Raw genomic sequence first — 23,212 nt, 5'->3', positions numbered from 1 at the left:
AAATTTCTGCCCTGATTTTATTAAATATATTATCTATACTTTCAACTTAAAGTTATTCTCTTTTTTGGGCCTATGATTCATAAATTTGGTGCTAAATTTTGAGGAATAAAGAAGGATCATGTAATGTGTACTAAGGTATTAGTTACTAAGGCAGGAACAGAAGTAAAATAAACCAAGTATTATGGCAAGAGAAAATCATGGAGTTGTGAGATTTGAAAGGGTAAAAAGAGCTTAAATATTGCTAAGCCTATAGAAATTTATGGTTAAGAAGTAAAAAGAGGAGAAGATGGGGATAAAATGAGATAGGAATGAGAGGGAAGGTATGTGAGCTGTAGATAAAAGAAATGCTCAAGAGAACACAGTATAATAAGTGCAGAAACAGAATATTCAGAATACCTAGTCAGTGTTATAAATCTAAGGCTAACCACTTAAGAAATATTAACATATGACTGTAAATAGAAGAAGCAAGAGCTAAAGAGATGGCGTAGTGGGTAAAGGGTATGCCACATTAGGGCCTGAGTTTGGATCTCTAACATGCACATAAAGATGCTGGCTGTGGTAGTACATACCTATAACCCTAACAGAGACGGGACATAGCTGGGGGCTGACTAGCTAGTATGATTACTTTGATGAGTTCTAGGTTCAGTGAGAGATGCTGTGTCAAAGATTAAGGTGGAGGGTGACTGAGGAAGATCTCCCCATTGTCATCCACTGGCCTACACATACATGTGCAAGTTTGTAGGCCAGAGGATGACAGTGGGGAGATCACCATGTACCATGTTTTGAAGACCCTGTAGACTTGGCTCAATATAACGAATGAGCAGAAGCATTTTAGAGAAAGACGGATGTCTCGTGTCTAAATAAATGAAGTCTGTGGAGGGCACATCTGCACACAGTTCATTGTTGTAATTTCCTACACTTGAAAACATTGATCCTTTTGGAGCTGTTAGACCTTTATTTTTTGATTCAGCTAAACTTTCACTTTTGTGAATAAGCACTTGTTATAAGCCTCATAACTTCTACCTGTAGCAATTCTAATTTGATTACTTTTTGAGACAGAGTATTTGAGATTTTTTTGAATTCATAAGAACTACTATGGCTATTGAAGGTGGGTCTCCTCATTAGTCAAGGTACACTACATTATTCAAATTAAAACTACACTAACACATACCATGTGTCTTGTACCTGGACCAGAGTGTCACTGAGACCAACAGAAGCCCAATATGCTATGTCTGTGAATGGCAATGGCAATAAGGGATCTAAACAGAAGTTCACTTAAATTTACATTCTGTAACTTAGATTAATATAGGTAAAGGAGTTAAGGCAAATGCCTGATTCATTTCTATGAGTTCTATGAATTAGTTTTTGAATAGAATTACTTCTCCTATAGCACTTATTTTAAAAGTTCTCCACCAGGGCTTGGATAAAGTTCAGGGATACAACATTCGGCCCCCAGGTGCAAGGCCGTGGGCTTGATCCTCATCCTCCCCCACCACAGTCTAAACAAAGCACTGTCATTTTTATGCAATAACCACAGCAAGAAAAGGAGTTCTGAATGCTAGTTAAAAAAGAACACGAATCAAGGGTTAGGTGGTTCTAGGCATGATTAGTGCATAGGAACAAGAGTCAGAAGGTCCTGAGAAGGGTTAGCACATGGCAAGCGAGAGTCCGAGGGTCTTCAGCATGATTAGCACATGGCCAGCATGGAACAATTTGCACAGATGGCTAATGATTAAACATTTGGAATAGTTAAAACAGTTTATCAGTAGTAATAAGAAGCATGCTACCTCAGAGTCAAAATCCATTAGTAACACGATTTTATCCTTGATTGAACTGAAAAGACTGTGCTTATGTATCAACTGGAAGACATCTTTATGTCGTAATGTTAAGTATATTTCCAGAGCATTGCCGTAGTTTTTGTCATAGGTGTATCTGTTAACAAAAGTGTTAATATTTACCAATAGTTGTGACTAAAATACACAGAGATGTTGTCTTATAATATTAAATACTAAAGCAATTGTTCAAAGATGAAAGTGATTAAAAGATTTACAATATATCATCAGGAAGTACTTGTTTTTCAGAACTCTGCCTTTCATCTCACCAAAACTTCAGAAAATGTTTATTATTTATGTAATAAAATGTTCTGTCCTGGGGTCTAAGCTTCAAGTGTTATAAAAATCTATATGCCAGACAATGAGTTATGATTCAGAACAAAGGAAATATTCATTTTAAGTAAAAGAAAAATCAGTTTAGAGTCTCACAGGAAGTGTTCAGTTGACAAATGTGTTATATTCCAAAAGCATTTTTGTGAGGGGATAATATGAAGTTGAAATGTGTTTTTTTTTTTTTCTATTGAACAAGTCACTGAGCCAGCTGTAGAAAGCCAGCTGAACAGAATTATACTGTCAGTTCATGACCACTGCTATGGAACCCAAGGACCATCTACAATAACATTCCTAGTCTCATTTTTAATGCCACGGGGATGATTTGCCTAACAGACTCCTCCCTTTGGGGCCATTCTTGTAACCCTTTCTTTGTCTTGAATGAAGCAAGATGGGAGAGGAAGGTCTGAAGTCTGCAGGCTCGGAGGAGAGCTCCAGCAGGCTTGACCTTCTTGGACGGGTCTGGTCTACTACTTATTTCCCTACACTGAGGCTCCTTGAGGTCAAATCTTATCTCCGTGTCTCAGCCATTTGGGCAGACAGAAATGCCCAATAAAAAAGAAAAAATAATAAACATCATTTTCAAAATACTGACTTATCATAATGCCTTGTATTTAGTCCTTTGTCATGACACCACACTTTCAAGTCCAAAATTCTACCTGTAAGGACCTGTGATTTTATAGACAAGGAGTCTAATTCTGAGAGAGTAACAACTACACAATTCCAAGCCTGGGAAAGCTTGCAGGAAGTGATGCCTGCCAGCCTCCTCTACCTGAAGCACTACCTGAACCCTGGACTGCTGCTTGGGGAAGAAGTTCACAATGCCATTCCAGTTCTACATACCTCTCATCTTCAAGCTATTCATCTGAGATTTATAAAAAGGCTTTTTAATCGAATGAATGTAGGACAATAATGTAAAAATACATCCTTCCCATTCAGCATTTTCTGAGTCTGAAGTATGAGAGACTTTTCCATGTGGAAGAAGTAAAGTATACTCACAATTCTGCTAGGGTTTTCAATAAAGTCTTGTTCTGACTCTCCTTCTTCAGGTGATCTCGAACTGCCTGAACTATGACTGAATTGTTATACAGATCTCCAGGCCACTCTCCGATGAGTTTAGCAAAACCCTATTCAAAGGGGGACAGCATAAAAAGAAATAGACATTTGATTTTCATGTATGATCCCTAATTATTACCATCCCTCCTCAAAAGCTTAGACAATAGGTCATAAAAGTTTCCTCACTCTAGAGGTGTCTGGTCACATGTGGACAGGAAGGACTGCTGAGCCACTTGACCAGGCAGGCCTCACTGGGCTTTCTTGCTGCTCTAGTAGTAATCATGCCTATGAAATTTAGTCTCCATTAAGGCCTAGTAGGGCCAGACACAGAAAGCTTAAGGCCTAGTAGGGCCAGGCATAGAGAGCTTCCTGACTGGCAACAATGGGAGAATCCTGGAGGATGGTGAGCCACTAGCAGGCATGGGAGCTTTTTCCTGTTCTCACAGCCTGCCCTGTACACCTCTTCACTAGTGTCCTTGGTGATAGTCTTTACAATAAACCAGTGACCATACTTTCCTCAGATTTGTAAGCCACTAGAACAATTAAGTGAACCTCAACAAGGGGTTTAAAAAAACCTCATTGTACAGTTAATTAGTCAGAAGTACAGGTAAAAATGAGTGGGGCCTCATGATTAGCTAAGAGGTAGGACATTAACCTTGTGGACTGAGCCCTCAAGCTATGGGATTAGATAGTGTACCTAAATGGACAGTGATGGAATCACAGACATTAGTAGGCATGCAGCCAGTGTGGGCTGCAGAACTGAGGTCCTGTTTCAGGGAAAAGAATCACACTGCTTTCCAGGCACAGAAGGCTTCTGTGCTAATTGCTATGGTGTGAGACTGGAGGAGGAATGCTTTTTCCAACACAAAAAGTAGGATAATCTAAATGAATAATGCTCAGAAGTACTCCTGTAACAAACTGGGGCATGACTGTGATGACAAGATGCCACCACTGTCAGACACTGGGTACACGGGCCAGTGGTAGACATGGGAGGTTACTGTGCAGTGATCTCCACTTACTGGTCCTGGGAAGTCGGCAGTGTTATCCATTCCTGCTCTATTAATTAAACAACTGAGAAAGGAACCCTGATCGTTTTCCCACAAAGTACCATTGTATAGAGCTCAGGTTTGACTTGCGGTAAGCTTATTCTAGACAACTATAATGGCTGGGTGGCATTATCAACATTAACAGATGTTATCTGGGTCAGCTCTTTCTCTACCACTTTCTATGTACTGTAGTTGTGGGCAGCTCTGTATATATGTCCATGCAGCTGTGCACTGCACAATCACCACAATGGTGCATGGGGGCTTTGCTTGCAACTGAGATGCTCCAGCAATAAAATCATCATTTCTTCCAGGAAAATCACATTATTAAATATCTTTTGGGGAAGAACAGAAGATTTGGATGTCAGTACTCTAGAGAAGTCCCTCAGTCCTATGGAGGAGCAAGGGGTCCCATGATGGTAACTCAAACTCATGTTTCTTCTGCTTGTGTTTCTGGAGTAGCTGGATTACAGGCTTTTGTCACTAAGCCCAGAATTGTTCACATTTTATTTTCAATCTAATCTTTAGTTAGCAGCACGACTTTTATGTATATAGCATTTGATCAAAAGTTCATATGAACAGTATAATTTGATTCACTATGTGACAATATAATGAACAATCAAGCCTTAAGATGGGAATAGAAAATATTATTTGAATTATTTATAAGATTTTATAATTATCTTAATGATATTGATCAGGCAGATATCCTAAAACATGCAGGGGAAAATTTAACTGCTTGAGCCCAGTGTGGTGATGCATGCCTTTAATCCCAACATTCTGGAAGCAGAGGTAAAAGGATTGCTGTGAGACCAAAGCCACTCTGAGATGACATAGTGAATTCTAGGTTAGCCAGGCTAGAGTGAGACCCTACCTCAAAATACCAAACAAAAATTAAGTTTGTCATATTTATTTTCTTCAGTCTTAGTCAAGTTTAGAGATATGATATGAATAAACAAGATAAATGATGACAGAATTTAAATCAGTTTTAGAATCAAACCCATATAAACTAATTGTGAAATGATAGAAATAAAATTTTGAGATTTCTTAATATGTCCCTTTGAGAACAAGTATAAGACCACATGAGAATTGCATACCTCATAATCACTTTCCAAAAATTCATGTAAGATCATTTCATAGATGAGTGGCTTCAGAACTGGATCCCCTCTGGGCAAGTAAGGACTAATAGCCTGGGAAGAGATGGAAAAAGAACCCTTGAAGAAATGGTACAGCAGCTGCATTCCAAGCATGAAGACAACAGAGAACTAAGCAGGACCCCAGGTGTCTCAGTTTACCAACGTAAGGGTTTAGGGTACTTCAGAAGATTCAAATAAACTCTGTTTTCTAACAAATTTTGTGTTTACAAATGTGTATATGTTGTGTGTGTGTGTGTGTGTGTGTGTGTGTGTGTGTGTGTGTGTGTGTACAGTGATGGCATGCATGTATACAGCCAGGAACCAATGAATACAAAATTGCCCACATTAACCTTTATTCCCATTCTTCCTGATAAATCAATGAAAATGTAAATAACATCCAGCAACTATACCCATCATCTATCTACTTCACCTTTCCTCACATTGAATGTAGCATATTGACCTTCCACAAGTCACCTACACTACTGAAGGAGACTCAGGAGAAAGCTAGCTTCTTTTATACAGTTTCAGTTAGAGACAGTTCCTAAAGAGGGAACCCGAAGATGTCACACTGCCTTGACAGGAATGGAAATCCTGTCTGATCCAGTTTCATCCACAATGGGTGTTACCATACTATCTGGGTGGACTAGACTTTGGTTAAGCCCCCGAATCTACGAAATAATCAGGTATATGCATGAATCTGACAAAAAAAAAAAAAAAATAAAATCCATTTTTTTTTTTTTCGAGGTAGTGTCTCACTCTAGCACAGACTGACTTGGTATTCACTCTGTATTCTCAGGGTGGCCCTGAACTCACCACAATCCTTCTACCTTTGCCTCCCGAGTGCTAGGATTAAAGAAGTGCGCCACCATGCCCAGCTCAAAAAATTCATTTTAAATGGACTATAAAGGCTTGTCCAGGCTGATCTTGGCTCACTGAACACACATATTAAATTTGGCTTACCCTACCCAGCCAGGCTTAGTAGGGGACAACACTTCTTTAGGTCTTCTTTTAGGTCTTTAAGTATGTTTTCTGCCTTCCTCCTATCTATGTCACGCTTTGGGGTACTTTGAGGATTTTTCTCAGACGTCTAAGGCTACCAGGTGGGTATTTCCTCTAAACTCTGGGCCTATGTGTCATTTCCTTAAACTCGAGGTAAGCATGGATGCAATAACTCTTGATATCCTTCTTGTGTTCTTTCTTAAGCCATCACCACATGATCACTTAACTTTTCTATGGGCATTCTCAGGATGGATGCTGTGCCTCCCACATGAGTGTGTGTTTCTTCTAAATATTTTTGCATAGTCTTCTAGATCCTAACCTCCATGTGTGCCCCAGCCTTTTCCTAGTTCCAAACTTCTCTTAAATAAACCTCACAAGGGAGGTGGTTAAAGGCACTTGCTTGCAAAGTCTGAAGGCTAGGGTTCAATTCCCCAGTACCCATGCAAAACCAGATGAACAAAGTGGTGCATGCAACTGGAGTTCATATGAACTGGCAAAAGGTCCTGGCATACCCATTCTCTCCCTCTCTCTCTCTCTTTCTCTGCTTACAAATAAGTGAATAAAATATTAAAGAGATGGGACCTCATTCCCCCTCCCTTTAAAAAAACAATCCTCACAAATTATGCTTTGCTCCCACACAAGTGTGTATTTCTTCTAAATCTTTTTATATATGCTTCTAGAGCCTGTCTTTTGCATGCTTGTAAAACTGCTCCAGACTTTTCCTAGATCCCATTTTCCACTAAATAGACCTCACAATTTATGATTCTCCCTAAGCAAACTCCATAGTTCTTAATCCATCCTTCTCATGTCCATTTCTATCCAGACTTTGTTAAAAATAGGATAGGAACCTAAATAAAGGGTTCACACGTGTGGAACATTCCCTCCAAACCCTAAAATCTGGCATCTACCATATGTCATGCACCTAGAAGATTAGGTGTACCGTGTGGTATAGACCGAGAAGACTAGGTCTACCATACCATGTGGCATACACCTAGAAGACTAGGTCTACTGTGTGGCATAAACCTAGAAGACTAGGTCTACCGTGTGGCATACACCTAGAAGACTAGGTCTACCATACCATGTGGCATACACCTAGAAGACTAGGTCTACCATACCGTGTGACACACACCTAGAAGACTAGGTCTACCGTGTGGCATACACCTAGAAGACTAGGTCTACCATACCATGTGGCATACACCTAGAAGACTAGGTCTACTGTACCGTGTGACACACACCTAGAAGACTAGGTCTACCCTATGGCAGCATTATAACCATACTTCGTACTGCAGATATAGAACTTGTTCACCTATCCCCAAGAAGCTTATAGTTCAAGAAGGGAAGCAGACAATAGTGATATTACATGGCAACAGCACCTACAAATGCAGAAGGGAATCATGCCCAGTATGGCCCAGGTCTATTATGCAAAACAGAGAAGAAAGCTTGGGGAAGGCAAGGGAAAACATCAGCATAGCCATTTGTTGCATTCAGGCAATATAACACATGTGTGCTTAGAAAGGCCATAAGGACCCAGAGATGAAAGATGGAGGTCACCAAAGGGACCTGAGGCAGGAGAGGAAGGGATATGGGGTCATAAAATGAGCTCCAATTTTGTCCTGTGAAGCAACATGTAGCAGAGAGATGAAAGCTCTGATCTATTTCTAAAATGGCTAACTCAGGGTTAGGGTTGTTCTCAGATTTGTTGGAAGTTCCTTTCAAGATCAGAGTCAAAAGCTAATTAAGGCAGGGCACCTGAGGGGGAAGCAAGGCCAAATGGGTACAGAGTAAACAAAAATCAAATTAAATTAGACATTAAATGGAATGTGGCTTGGGGAGTTTTAACACAGAAGACTAGGTGTCCGGCATGTCATACATACAAAGCTAGGTCTACTGTATGTCATACACCTAGAAGAGTAGGTCTACCGTATGTCATACACCTACAAGACTAGGTCTACCATATGTCATAACCTAGAAGACTAGGTCTACCATATGTCATACACCTAGAAGACTAGGTCTACCATAGGTCATACACCTAGACGACTGGGTCTACCGTACGTCATACACCTAGAAGACTAGGTCTACCATATGTCATACACCTAGAAGATTAGGTCTACCGTATGTCATACACCTAGAAGATTAGGTCTACAGTATGTCATAACCTAAAAGACTAGGTCTACCATATGTCATAACCTAGAAGACTAGGTCTACCGTATGTCATAACCTAGAAGACTAGGTCTACCGTATGTCATACACCTAGAAGACTAGGTGTACTGTATGTCACACACCTAGAAGACTAGGTCTACCATATGTTATACAACTAGAAGACTAGGTCTACCGTATGTCATAACCTAGAAGACTAGGTGTACCATATGTCATAACCTAGAAGACTAGGTCTACCGTATGTAATACACCTAGACTAGGTCTACCGTATGTCATACACGTAGAAGACTAGGTCTACCGTATGTCATACACCTAGAAGACTAGGTCTACCATATGTCATACACCTAGAAGACTAGGTGTACCATATATCATAACCTAGAAGACTAGGTCTACCATATGTCATACACCTAGACGACTAGGTCTACCGTATGTCATACACCTAGAAGACTAGGTCTACCGTCTGTCATACACCTAGAAGTCTAGGTGTACCGTATGTAATACACGTAGAAGACTAGGTCTACCGTATGTCATAACCTAGAAGACTAGGTGTACCATATGTCATAACCTAGAAGACTAGGTCTACCATATGTCATACACCTAGAAGACTAGGTCCACCGTATGTCATAACCTAGAAGACTAGGTGTACCATATGTCATAACCTAGAAGACTAGGTCTACCATCTGTCATACACCTAGAAGACTAGGTCTACCATATGTAATACACCTAGAAGACTATGTCTACCATATGTCATAACCTAGAAGACTAGGTCTACCATATGTCATACACCTAGACTACTGGGTCTACCGTATGTCATACACCTAGAAGACTAGGTCTACCGTATGTAATACACCTAGAAGACTAGGTCTACCGTATGTCATAACCTAGAAGACTAGGTCTAACGTATGTCATACACCTAGAAGACTAGGTCCACCGTATGTCATACACCTAGAAGACTAGGTCTACCGTATGTCATACACCTAGAAGACTAGGTCTACCGTATGTCATACACCTAGAAGACTAGGTCTACCGTATGTCACACAACTAGAAGACTAGGTCTACCGTATGTCATTACCTAGAAGACTAGGTGTACTGTATGTCATAACTTAGAAGACTAGGTGTACCATATGTCATACACCTAGCAGACTAGGTCTACCATATGTCATAACCTAGAAGACTAGGTCTACCATATGTCATACACCTAGAAGACTAGGTCTACCGTATGTCATACACCTAGCAGACTAGGTCTACCATATGTCATAACCTAGAAGACTAGGTCTACCGTATGTCATACCCATAGAAGACTAGGTCTACCATTGTCATACATCTAGAAGACTAGGTCTACCGTATGTAATACACCTAGAAGACTAGGTCTACTGTATGTCATACACCTAGAAGACTAGGTCTACCCTATGTAATACACCTAGAAGACTAGGTCTACCGTATGTCATAACCTAGAAGACTAGGTCTACCATATGTCATACACCTAGAAGACTAGGTCTACCGTCTGTCATACACCTAGAAGACTAGGTCTACCATATGTCAAAAACCTAGAAGACTAGGTCTACCGTATGTCATACACCTAGAAGACTAGGTCTACCGTATGTCATATCCTAGAAGACTAGGTCTACCATATGTCATACACCTAGAAGACTAGGTCTACCGTATGTCATACACCTAGAAGACTAGGTCTACCGTATGTCATAACCTACAAGACTAGGTCTACCGTATGTCATACACCTAGAAGACTAGGTGTACCATATGTCATACACCTAGCAGACTAGGTCTACCGTATGTCATACACCCAGAAGACTGGGTCTACCGTATGTCATACACCTAGAAGACTGGGTCTACCGTATGTCATACACCTAGAAGACTAGGTCTACCGTATGTCATATACCTAGAAGACTAGGTCCACCGTTTGGCATACACCTAGAAGACTAGGTCTACCGTATGTCATACACCTAGAAGACTAGGTGTACCGTGTGTCATACACCTAGAAGACTAGGTCTACCATGTGTCATACACCTAGACTAGGTATCTTGTGTCATACTCTGAAATGACTAGGTATACTGTATGTCATACACACACATTCAGAGAAGTTGAGCAGGTAGTGTATATACATTGGGTTATTCTTACCAGCAGTCTATGAAAAGGGCATTCCACACTATTCAGGAAAGGCTACAGGTAAATGGGAGAACAGTATGGGATAAACCCTTCCAGGAACAGCTCAGTAGAAACAATGCAACATATCCTTGGAAGGCACCCAGGCAAGCACAGGAGGCAGGACCTGGTTCACACTCATACAAGGGGATCTTTTAAAATTATATCCACTGGGACATCAGCCATAGCAGAAGGGTACTGGGGGGAAGGGAATAAACGAATAAAAAGTCTGACATAAATGTATGAAAATGCTGCTACGCTAACTTAAAATGGCAACATTTTAAAAAAATTATTTATTTATTTATTTATTTATTTATTTATTTGAGAGCAACAGACACAGAAAGACAGGTAGAGAGAGAGAGAGAATGGGCGCGCCAGGGCTTCCAGCCTCTGCAAATGAACTCCAGACACATGCGCCCCCTTGTGCATCTGGCTAACGTGGGACCTGGGGAACCGAGCCTCGAACTGGGGTCCTTAGGCTTCACAGGCAAGCGCTTAACCGCTAAGCCATCTCTCCAGCCCAAATTTCAACATTTTTAAAGAGTATGTTCAGAATTCCAAGAGATAACATAGCAGGCAAAACATGAACACATTTCTAAGTCTAATTCCTTTAATGTGATACCGGTTTCCAATAATGAATTGCTATTATCTTAATTTTATTTCCATCTTAATAAACTGTACACAAACAATAGCAGTTAAACAAAATAAAGCTTTGCTTACTTTAAGCTGTCCGATTTCTTTGAATTTATAAACTTCATATTCCCAGAGTGCTGCATTTTTTCCAAGAATTTTCTGGCATTTGCTGATAGTAAAAACATCCCAGAGAGAGAATTTAAAATAAATTAAAAGACAGGATAAGCTGAAATTTTCCCCTTCCCAGAGTTTTGACATGTTTCTGTCTCAAGTCCCAGTGACCAGAGAATTATTTCTGCTACTCTCTGACTGCATGTAGGAGTGAATGCACATTGTGCCAATGACACAAGCCCTTCTGCATGAACACGGACCTGCTACAGAAGACCACTAGCAGGGGCTTGCCCACGGCTTTCCTGTTGTGAGCTTCCCATGCACCAGGAAGGCAACGCTGGACTGGGTGTTTTCTTGAAATAGACTAGCTATCCACAAAATGGTACGTCCTTCCAGAAAAAGAAAACCACAATTGTACCCCATGTAATTTGGAGGACTATTTATATGAGTGAACTGTGTTTTACATATTGACACGTGTTCTCAAGTGAGCTCAGGTGAGTAAAGTCTGAAGGCACGCTTGCAGGTTTGGTCGCTTCCATTTATCATCACGCTCTGTGAGAAAGAAATGTCCTTGAATGGTAATTCAGTAGTACTTCCTCCAAGGATGTGTGTAACGTGAACAGCCCTAGACGTTTTTCTAGAAAAGGGCAGGTTGGCTAACTATTGAGATGAAGGCAATGTCTCCTGGGCAGCCTACTGGAAAAAGACATTCTAGGCTCTGGATGTCTCTTCTGCAGGAATCTCACGACAGGCCAGCAGGCCACTAAGTTCTGTGCTGTGGGGAGTGGGGATCCAGTTATACCATGGTTACACCAACTGCTAAGATGGTCCTTTAGCTCAGGCCTACCTCTTTTGTCTGCCTCTCCCCCAAGAAACTGTGGCAAACAACAACTTATACTAGACTCTTTCTTTAAGACTTTTGACACCTAACTATGTAATGAAAGAAGTAATTGACCTCTGGGTAAAGTGAGGCAGTGTAAAGATTTCAGTGTCACCTTTCACCCCCACTCTCCCTAACCCAAGGGCAATCAATGAAGAGGAAGCTATCCTCTATTATGGAAACTGAGGTTTCAAGTAAGATGTCTGTAGCCCTCCCTAAACATCGGCTATATCGGGATCCTATCCTAAAATCAACACCTTCCACCATGGTAATTCATGGGCCCTCGAGGATGCGAGTACCTTGACTGGGAAGTAGCAAGTCCTCCCTCAGAACCAGCACTCACAGGGACAAAGCATGAAAAACCACCTTACAAAGATGGGGAAGAGTGAAAAGCCTACCTTATGAAGACAGGGAAGTGGGGGAAGAATGAAAAGCCCACCTTATGAAGACAGGGAAGTGTGAAAAGCCCACCTTACAAAGACGGGGAAGTGTGAAAAGCCCACCTAATGAAGAGGGGGAAGAGTGAAAAGCCCACCTTACAAAGATGGGGAAGCATGAAAAGCCCACCTTACAAAGACGGGAGAAGCATGAAAAGTCCACCTTAGGAAGATGGGGAAGAGTGAAAAGCCCAAGTAACAAATTACTTACTTAGACAGATCTGAGAAGAGTTAGTGGCAAAGAAACATTTTTTTTTTTGGTTTTTCAAGGTAGGGTCTCACTCTGGCCCAGACTGACCTGGAATTTACTATGTAGTCTCAGGGTGGCCTCAAACTCATGGCAATCTTCCTATCTATGCCTCCCAAGTGCTGGTTAAAGGCGCGCACTACCACACCCTGCAGAATCGTTTACTTTTGTTGTTAACATCAGTCAATTTTGCTTCTATTAGTAAGTAAATGTGAATTTGTCATTATTACCGTGCTGCGATGTCATAGTCTCCTTTCTCCACCAGGTGATTAATATATGCCAAACCAATATCCTAGTAAAAATTAAATGAAAGAATATCAAAATTCAAGTGGAACAAACACAGATGGGGGTGTCAGTTTCTGAGCAGGCCTCCTCACTGGAGCCTGTGAGCCTCCTTCTACTACCTGTCAGCGTCTTACCTTGCTGCATGCAACCATGCTTGCTCGTTCCTTTAGCCTATTCATATAAATGTACTTAATTTGTTTTTCCTACATTTCAGAATTCTGTTTTAAAATAAATGTTACTCTTTTAATAGCTACTGATCAACTTCCTTCTAAGAGATGGTTTGTAAAGGTGACCTTCAACATCAGAAATGTGGCCCAACAATCCTGCGTCCCTGGACATGAGTCTGTCTCTGGTGCCTTTGTCTATGAGACAGCCCCTTCCCCTTCTACTACACTAAGGCTGAAGACATGAGCAAAATGTAAAGGTAGATTATCAATCCTAATACTAAAGTGAAAATGAGCTCAAAACAAACAAACAAAACCACAAGTAATTCCTACTCAGGCATATAAATGAAGAAACTGAGGGAAGAGAAGGTCAGCTGGCTTCAGGGCATCCATGTTTACTCACTGATTCCACCTTGGCTAAGCAGTGGTCAGGGACACCATGCACGGGAGGAAAGCACTTGCCTGACTCTTATAAAAATTACTCCCCTGGAAAGAATTTTCATGAGAAGCTTAAAATTGGGGTTGTCCCCTGATGGCAAGTGACAGGAGCCCAGCCACCTCTGTGCGCAGGTGAGAAATCATGCTGTGCTGGGGAAGAAGTTCTCTGTGTAATCAATATAGGACTGCTTAATAGCTTTTGGTTTACCACCTATTTTCTTTAATGGCTACTATGTGGGAAATTATATTTAAAATCTATCACAGTTTCCTTATTTCTCTGAAAACAGGCTACATAAAGGGTCTTCCTGCCAGTTTTCAGAGCCACACTAACCTGGGGGCATCTACCCTTCCTACAATGTGACATGACACTACCGTTGACAAACGTGCAGGCTGCAGACGGCCACATCAGCTACCCCTTCTTTCTCGCCAGGCCCACCTTGCCACTGTGGCATCCATTCCGCACTCTCCCCTCTTTGAAGCTTCAATGCCAATCCCATCCTCTGCTCTTAGCACAAGCATTTTTTTCTTTAACAGCTCTTACATGAAACACCAGAAGTAGCCATCCTGTGATGTTAGAGCACCCAGCTACAGTTTTTGTCATTTTCCTCAAAGTGAAACTGGTAGTCTGTCCTCACCTGTGCATTCCAATGTCTATTCACTATCACTTCCTTTGGCACTAATATGTGAGCTGAAAATTGTTGCATATTACCAAATCCCAGGTAATGCTGACCAGCTGAGTTTGTCTGGCCTTTTGGCCTGCTCACACCAGCTGCATAAGCCTTTAACTCCCTTTGTCCTGAATGTTCTTCTCACCCAGCTCCCAGTACACCTTCTTGGCTTGGCTAGTCTACATGTGCTTTGTATGTGTCTTTCCATTAAAGACAGATCCTCAAGGGCTCCATCTATGAACTTATTTGATAGGACTTAACACACCCACAGTAAGTGGCTTTATCCAAATTCAAGTAATTACTGACATGTTGCTAACTTCACCGTATCTGTTCAGCTCAAATTTCCTTCCCAGGCTCCACAAGGATATCTTACAGGATGTCTCCACTCCTGCCAACTTAAGCAGTTCTCCCCACTTCCCATTTACACTAATAAGATGCCTCCTGATCTCCATCCTAGCTGCCCTCTTTCTGGCCCAGTCTCCCTCAGCCCTTCTAACAGGCAAATCTGATACAGGACTGAAAGCTTAAATTCTTTTCTACAGGTTAAAGAAAAGCCAGCTCCTAGTTATAGATGTCTCTGCAGAGTCCACTGTCTTTCCCTATGCAGCAACCCTTTACTGCTTCCACAGTGAGCTCTTCAGCTGTCCCACACAACTAGGCCGGTCAAGCCCGCCCTCTTCCTGTGCCTTCAGCACACTACTCTGAAGGCTGCAAGCCCTTCTCTGTCTCTAAGGTATGGCTTAGTCTTTACATTGCAACAAAAGTTTGCTCTAGTTTTCTCTCTTACTTTATTATTCACTTATATATTCCTTAGTTTTTATGTGGCACTTTAAGGAGCATTTTAAGGTGGGGAAAGTGGAAGAAAGAAGAAATTTGTGCTGAAAATCAAACAGCCATGAAAGATCAAGTTCCCAGTTCTCATTCTTAAGCAAGGGGAGTAGGCTATATGGTCTCTAAGGATAAGACCCTTCACAGTAAATGACACAATTCTTCTCTGCACACTTTCACAGTTAGCAAAGAAATAGGGTTTGAGACACTCCCTGTATTTTCCCAAAGTCTAAAATGTAATGAGACTACATTTGCTGTCCTGGCAGAGTCTCCAAAACAGCAGCACTGGGTTTGTTCTCACGGGAATACTGAAGGAATCAAATTTTCACAAACCACTTTTAATCAATTCTGGGCTAACATTATTTTACCTATGATTTAAAGAAACTTCCCCACACCCAATTGGAAAGCATTGTGTTTCAAGTGTATTTCATAAATGTTGTTCTTAAAATTTTCCAAAACTACCTTGAGGCTTGCAAGTTTACAAGCAGAAATGGAATCAATAAAGTGAAATGTTTTGACCTTACAGCTGAGAGAATCAGTTTGAGAGGAATTCCGAACAGGCAGGAAGAACCTGCTGCTTTGACATCAGTACACTCCTTATAGCTCAGCTCAGAAAAACCAGCCATTCAAAATGACGAAATTGCACTTACCAGAAGCTTATGTCTTTTAATGTTCCTTTGGCTAATTTCAGCTGCCATCATAGCTTCCTAGGCTCGCATAAGCACAACAGAAAGGACCAGAGAGAAAGAAAAAGAGATTGCAGTTACAGGCTCTGCGTTTATTATGTCTTCATATTCTGGGCTATGATAATGAGGTGTCACAGTTCTGTGGCTTTTGCTTGAAGTGCTGGAATTTTATGCTCCTGTAAACTTCCCTGAATTCACACTCAAACAAAGACAGTCAACTAAAATGAAGTCTTTTCATTTTCATTTGCCAGCCTGAGACTACAGAGTGAATTCCAGGTCAGCCTAGGCTAGAGAGTAAAACCCTACCTCAAATAAATAAATAAATAAAACCAAAAAATCCTTTTTTAAAAAATTACTTAATCTGGGCTGAAGAGATGGCTCAGCAGTTAAAGGTGCTTCCTTGCAAAACCCGATGGTCCAAGTTCAATTCCCTAGTGCCCACATAAAGCCAGATGCACAAAGTGGTGCATGTCTCTAGTGTTAATTTGCAGTGGTAGGAGACCCTGCCTCACCCATTCATTCTATCTCTCATCTCCTTACAAATAAATAATCAATAAAAATATTTTTTAAAAATTACTTAATCTGAAGCAATATGGTAATTAGTCTGTTGTGAATTACCTATCAATACCTGGACCCCATTTACAAATTAAAAATAAAGTCCCCAGTTGTTCCAAGTACTTATAAAGAAAGCAACAAAAAAGGTGGATAAAGAAGTCTAGTAGGATTGGGAAGGGATAAATGAGGATAATTACAGGTGAACATAATGTATGTATAAAATTGTCAAAAATAAAAACTTTTAAAAGTACATGGAAAAATAAGACTAGTTATGACTGTTTTCTGCTGATTGGTACTAAACCCATTTATGTAACAAAATAACTTTTGAACTATTATAAGTGAGATTTTTTAAATATATTACTCTTTAACATTTTTTGATATTTATTTATTTGAGAGAGGGAAAGAGGCAGAGAGAGAGAGAGAAAGGGAGGGAGGGAGACAGAGAGAGAGAATGGGCAAGCCAGGGCTTACAGCCACTGCAAACAAATTCCAGATGCATGCTCCACCTTGTGCATCTATCTGGTTTACGTGGGTCCTAGGGAATTGAACCAAGGTCCTTTGGTTTTGCAGGCAAGTGCCTTAACCTCTAAGCCATCTCTCCAGCCCGAGAAATTATATTTTATAAGTGAAGTCTTGCTGGGCTATTGTCTACTTAAATTTGTCTAAACCAAAGCTCAATGAAGTGGACATCTTGTAGTTTTCTCTTACATACATAATAGAGACAAAATGGAACTTTCACTAAAATATCCAAATAGAGAACTCCAGAATACTACTTATATTTTAATTTCCTTTAATAAAATCACAAAATGGGGCTGGAGGTATAGCTCAGTGGTAGACTGCTTACTTAGCATGCCTAAGGCTCTGGCTGGTTTCAATCCCTAGTGTTAAAAATGAAAGTTAAAATACACAGAACATAAATTTCAGATTAGATTTAACTCATTCTCTCTGAACCACTATTTTATTCACATTAATGACATAGCAAGATAACTTAATTGCAGAATTTTTGTTCCCTGTTTTCTGAGAGGAGTATTGGCAAATTTTAGCTCTTACATAATGGCTCAGAGCATTCTATCTTCATTCAACTTTGAGATGCACTATAGTAAGCCTTTATCTTTTTAAAGTTATGGATTAGTCAATACTTTCAAGAAAGCAAAATAAGAAGTACTTCATATTTCTTCTTTTCAAGGAGCCAGTCAATGTGGTCATCTTGGTCCCGTTCCTTGGCCACTACAACATCTCTTGGACTCACGATATAGAACAGTGATTCCCCTTCCGAGTATTCTTGAAAGGAGAAGAGAGAGGAGAACTTTGATGACAGAACACAAGTATGACAGTGACACCAAGGGACACGAAGCCTACCCAAGTTCAGGCATAAGAGCTTATGTCTGTCTGCCTGTGAAGCGACACGTGCTGAGTGCTGGAATAAGGTGGAGAACAGCAACACATATTTCATGCTTTTAAATATATTTAACTGTAAAACTATTTGAAAAGAAGAATGAAAGGAGAGAGGAAGACTATATAACAACAGCAACAGATAAGATAAGTTTAAAAATCTGAGTTCCATACATTAGCATCTGACTTCAGATGAAAAAGTGTCCTAACTCCACATGACTGCTGCATGCTAGACCCCATCTATGGCATATAAACTTCACTTGTTGAGAGGGGCTAGGTTAAGCATACAGCTTTTGGTCCTGGCACACAGGGAGCAGGCTCTCGTGGGAGGAACCCTACCTCATACCTCCCAGCCTACAGCAGCCTGCCAGGCCTATCTCAACTTACCCCCAACGCCTCATTTGCAGGACTCAACTCCTGCCCGCCTGTGTCCCCCAGTCAAGTCTCTCTCCCTCCCTCCTACTTTCCCTCCCTCCCTCCCTCTCTAGACAGCACCCTGCCTAGGTGCCTGTGGACCTCTTCTCAGTGCCTGGGCTGACTAGCTGACATACCTGAGGCAGGTGTGCCTCTCTTCCAGACAGCTAACTCCAAATGCTGTACTTGGGCTCCTGGAAAGGAGCTTGCTCTCCCTTTGGAACAACTCCACACCCAGGGTCCCTGTAGCTTGGCTACTGTTTTTGTGGCTTTTTAAAGAAAATCCTTTTACATTTTTGTTTACAGGACCCATGTTTGTTCTCCCACATGGGATCCTGGACCTCATGGTGTCCTTATCTCCCTTCTTTACCCTCCCTTTCCCTCTTATCCTTGATACCTTTGAATAAAATGTGGTGGTTTAAAAAATCATTCTTCTCAGTTTGGTTAATGCAATTCTTTGGTTAAAGTACAAATACAAACTTAGGGTTTGGGATTCAAGGTTTGTTACAAAAGCACCCAAGTCCTCTTTAACATTGTGATCAATTACAGCATTATTCTATACTTACAGAACAATTACATTTCACAGTCAGCAATAAATGTTTCTTCATCATCAAGGTGAAGTCTATTTAATGTATAAATGACTGATGCTCAAGCCCTGGTGACATTTTCTGTCATCTGTCATGTCAGTATTCTGTGGAGGAGGACATTAGTGATGGCTTCCTATAGAATGCAATGATGTAACCTGGCCTGATGGTTTTGAAGCATGCAGCAGAATTGTCTCAGAGCAAAATATCCACATTGGATGATTGGATGCCTTCAGTTGTGACTCACAGTTGCCCTCCTCAAAGTCCAGAATAAACTTTCACACTTTAACTGACTACAGCCTTCACATGTAGATGGTTCAGAAAAGAAGTTCTTGGAACTTTACTGTTCTACGTTTGTCAATGTATTTTATACAGATATGATGACACCCAAACATACATATGTTTGGCACAGCTAAAGACTCCCCCCCCCCCAACACACATAAACACCAAGTCTCTGAAAGTACTTGGACAACTTTTCTGGCATTCTATAGCAAATCTTCCAGGGATATCAAGTTGGGAGTGGGAGGACAACCATACTGTCAATGCTGACTCCAAGTTAAGTGCTGTTTAAATATGGCAAGGTTGGGGAGGCTGCTCAGTGACAAAGTACTTGCGTAGCATGCACAATGCCATAGGTTTCATCTCCAGAACAAGAGAAGGAGCTAGCTGGCTGGCTTGACAATGGGAAAACACAACCAACAGGGGCCCACTTTCCTGGCCCCAGCCTCCTCTCTTGCTCATTTTCTTCTAGGCACTAAGGAAGTTCTGCAATAACAGCATGAAACTTGGGTTTTATCAGCAGCTCTGCCCAGCTATCCTCTTAGGTTCTTTTGGCACCTATACTTAAATTCACTTTTGGGTAGGTTGAGCAGGAAAGCAAGTATGTGTAAGTAAGTGTAAGAAATCACAAGAGCCGGCTCTCTGCTGTCTCACCTAACCGGTAATCCCTGCATTCATTCTCCTGAAAGCCTCTGACTGTCAGAGCATCGGAAGAGACCTCCTCACAGGTTTCTGGAAGTGGTTGGATGATGTCCAATCTAGGCCTGGCACAATATTCTCCTTCCTGTGGTAAAGAAGACATAAAATGCTTACTGTGATTACACTTTCTTCTGTCAGTTACACAAATGAATTATTCATACTTGCTTTGAATTGATCATTCTGGCATTTACCTAACACTGTTCTATTATGTGACCTTACCTTGTGATTTGCACAATAACAAACACATTGCACCACTGTGGCATCCCGCCCCAGTGGAAAAGAACCCACGATTGGAAGTGGCAGCCAGGTCAGAATCCCATGGAGACCAAGATTATGGACTCTAATGACAAGCTCCTACTAGTCCTTGGCCAACAGAGGGGCTACATCTATCAAAAGCTCTCTCAATTAATAATGATCATCCCATTTAACTATGCTGACTTCATTCTCCATGGGAAAATCTGTTCTTTTTCTAAAGATAGTGAGGACTGAGGAGACAAGCCATCCCTTGCACTTCAGCCAAGGCCCAGCTGAAACACAGAGGATTTCATGAGATGAACAAGAATGCTGCTTCCATTGGGACCCTGACAATCTGCACCAGGGTAATAGAGACAGTTGCTGAGGAGACTCAGCACATACCAAAGCAGAAATCCAGAAGGTCCTGAGAGCTTAATGCTAAGTAGACTTAAAACGCACCCACCCTAACTCAGGGAATTTTGAAGAGGGGATGGAAAGATTATAAGAGCCACACACACAGGTCAGGAGGGTATACCCAAAAGCATTCCCCCTGTTCCCCCCACACCCAATGACTAACTGCTGCTCTCACAATGCATAACCCATAAACCCATGGGGAATACCAGCAGCCCCACTGAGGTGGGCCCTCAGCAGATTAGGGGTAGGGAGGAGGGAAAAGATGGAACCAACACACGATGTGTCCATACAAAGCATTTTATTAATAATAAATAAATATAACTAAGAAAAAGAAAGTGTGTGTTTGGGAACAAATTCCTTGTGGGGATGGATAATGCTATACCCAGGAGCCATTAAGTTGTTATACAAAATTCCCAGAGTCTAATGGGCACAATACAACTCTGAATGAGTTGTTGAACAGGGAGCCTGGTGGGACCCTCAAAACCATATAGGTTATTGCCAGTGTTCTTGGCTGTAAAACAGAACTAGACATTAAGACCATACTGCTGAAGACATCACATGCTTTGGTTGTAGGACAGAGAGAAATGGAGCAGGAACTAAGCGGGAAGCCTTCTCCCTGCTGGTTGGCATCATAGTGCTGACAAGTGCTTCACAGGAAGCTGGGGAAGAAAAGTCTTAACCAGCAGTGAACGCTACAAGCTACACAGCTAGACAGCCAGGCAAGATGTGCCCACTAGTGCAATAGTGGCATGTCTGTTAAGGGGGTAACTGCTCTCTGAGTGGATCTGAAACCTGCTGCATAGAAAGGAATTCGTAAAAATCTAGTCAAAAGTCTAAGGCTGGGAAGGTCATATGTTCTACCAGGGGAGCTTCTACCACTGTTTGGCTAAATGGATATATTATGCCCACTACACTACCCTCTAAATACTTTGTTTATGCCCATATATTAATGTCACTCTCACTTTCGGTTAGAGAAGCTTCTCTTCTCAGGTGGCAGCAGGCATAACACTGAGGGTGAGGTGGAGTTAGGTCAGTGGGGGGGGGGGAGGGAGGGAGAGAGAGAGCGCATACCATGCTTGCCTGCTTCAGTAATCAAGAGTTCAGCCTCTCATCAGATGTCCAATCAGCCATCTCACTCCAGAGCCAGCCCTGTGCTCAGACCAGTCAGCTCTCTCACACTCACTTGAGGCTGAGGGTGAAGTCCACCACAACACATTATGTATAGATCCTTACTAGAGGGGGCAAGCCTCTCTCTGTTGGGTGTTCATCTCTTCTGAACTTCTAGGTTCCTACCCTGATTCTTTGGTAAAATAGACATGAACTCAGGGTTTCGAGTTTAAGGGTTCTTTCTGAACTCTAAAACCCTGTTACAAGGTGACTCAAAACTTCTCAAAGTGCTGGGAAGAAGAAACACATGGTGAGATATTTCTGTCATGCCTGTTAAGGCTCAGACCATTGTAGAGGAGGTGGTGGAAAGAACATAAGGGCCAAAGGAATGAGGGGGGGGGGTTGTTTTGGAACTCTATCTTCCAGACCCCAAGTGGCCATTGTATTCATAACCTCAGCGCCTTTCTGTACCTGTACAAAACCTAGGTGTGTGTAGGGGAAAGGACATCAAAACAGAAGAATGACTAGTTAAATAGAAGCAGGGATTCAGTGGAGAGTGGTGGTGAGAGTGGATTAATGACTAGGGTACATCATGTATATGTAGGGAGGTTGTCAATAAAGTTTAAAAAATTGACTACTATGTAAATACTTTAAAAATCATCATCAGAATAACAAGATAAAAATTGAACTAAATAACGTTAAAAAGGCCACACTGGTCATCTAAAAAGATTTTAGGCCTGGGGCTACAGTTCAGTGACAGAGTACCTGCCTAGCATGGGTGGGACCCAGAGGTTTGATCACCAGCAGTAAAACTAAAACTAAAACAAAACAAAACAAAACAAAAGAGCCTTATACAAGTATCAACAATGTGACTCATACAACTTTGCAACTCTTGTTCCTGGGTCAAGCAGCCTACTCTTTGCAGAAACAGGAACTTGGTTTTGTTGCTCTTTAACTCCAGCACTTTAGCACAACTCCATTCTTTACATACTCATGCTGTATCAGTGAATGAGAGGAAGAAAGCACTGGGAAACAGCTACTACTAACATGAGAATGGTGAAAACTATACACACTGGAGACAGGAATGTCACAAATCCAGGGCAATATGAAGCATGTCATTACATACAAACATGCCACTACAGGCAAACACACATGCAAAGAACAGGCAGTATGTGGTCATATTTGGGGAATAGTAATGAGAAATCAATACAGGTAAACATCTTTTTAGTATAAAAATAAGAAAAAGGGGAGAGTCAGGCTAACCTCTTCACTCCTTTTCTCTTACTGTTATCAGTCTATTTTGTAGTTCAGGATTTAAAGTATGCATTGATACATCATAAAATGAATCTCTATGTACATTGCAACACACACTTAAATTCACCTCCAAAGCCCTCACTTCTTCTGGAAAAAAAAAAATCTATTTTCTAATTTGCCCAGTGAGGTTGGC

At 41.3% G+C, this 23,212-nt stretch overlaps 1 protein-coding gene across 1 annotated transcript in view; it reads right to left on the bottom strand.

Moving 5' to 3' along the window:
* The window catches only part of Vps41 (VPS41 subunit of HOPS complex), a 160,264-nt gene that overhangs the window by 22,203 nt on the left and 114,849 nt on the right, over positions 1 to 23,212 (bottom strand). The window contains exons 12-19 of the mRNA XM_004668846.3: positions 19,966 to 20,095; positions 17,808 to 17,923; positions 16,052 to 16,108; positions 13,249 to 13,310; positions 11,431 to 11,512; positions 5,356 to 5,448; positions 3,162 to 3,289; positions 1,788 to 1,932 (exon numbers count right to left, since the gene is read on the bottom strand). Coding sequence (XP_004668903.1) covers positions 1,788 to 1,932; positions 3,162 to 3,289; positions 5,356 to 5,448; positions 11,431 to 11,512; positions 13,249 to 13,310; positions 16,052 to 16,108; positions 17,808 to 17,923; positions 19,966 to 20,095 — 813 coding nt within the window. The remainder of the gene's footprint in view (positions 1 to 1,787; positions 1,933 to 3,161; positions 3,290 to 5,355; positions 5,449 to 11,430; positions 11,513 to 13,248; positions 13,311 to 16,051; positions 16,109 to 17,807; positions 17,924 to 19,965; positions 20,096 to 23,212) is intronic.

The sequence above is a fragment of the Jaculus jaculus genome, chromosome 16, assembly GCF_020740685.1.
Source record: "Jaculus jaculus isolate mJacJac1 chromosome 16, mJacJac1.mat.Y.cur, whole genome shotgun sequence".
Taxonomy (NCBI): domain Eukaryota; kingdom Metazoa; phylum Chordata; class Mammalia; order Rodentia; family Dipodidae; genus Jaculus; species Jaculus jaculus.
This window is presented reverse-complemented; position numbering and strand designations above follow the sequence as displayed.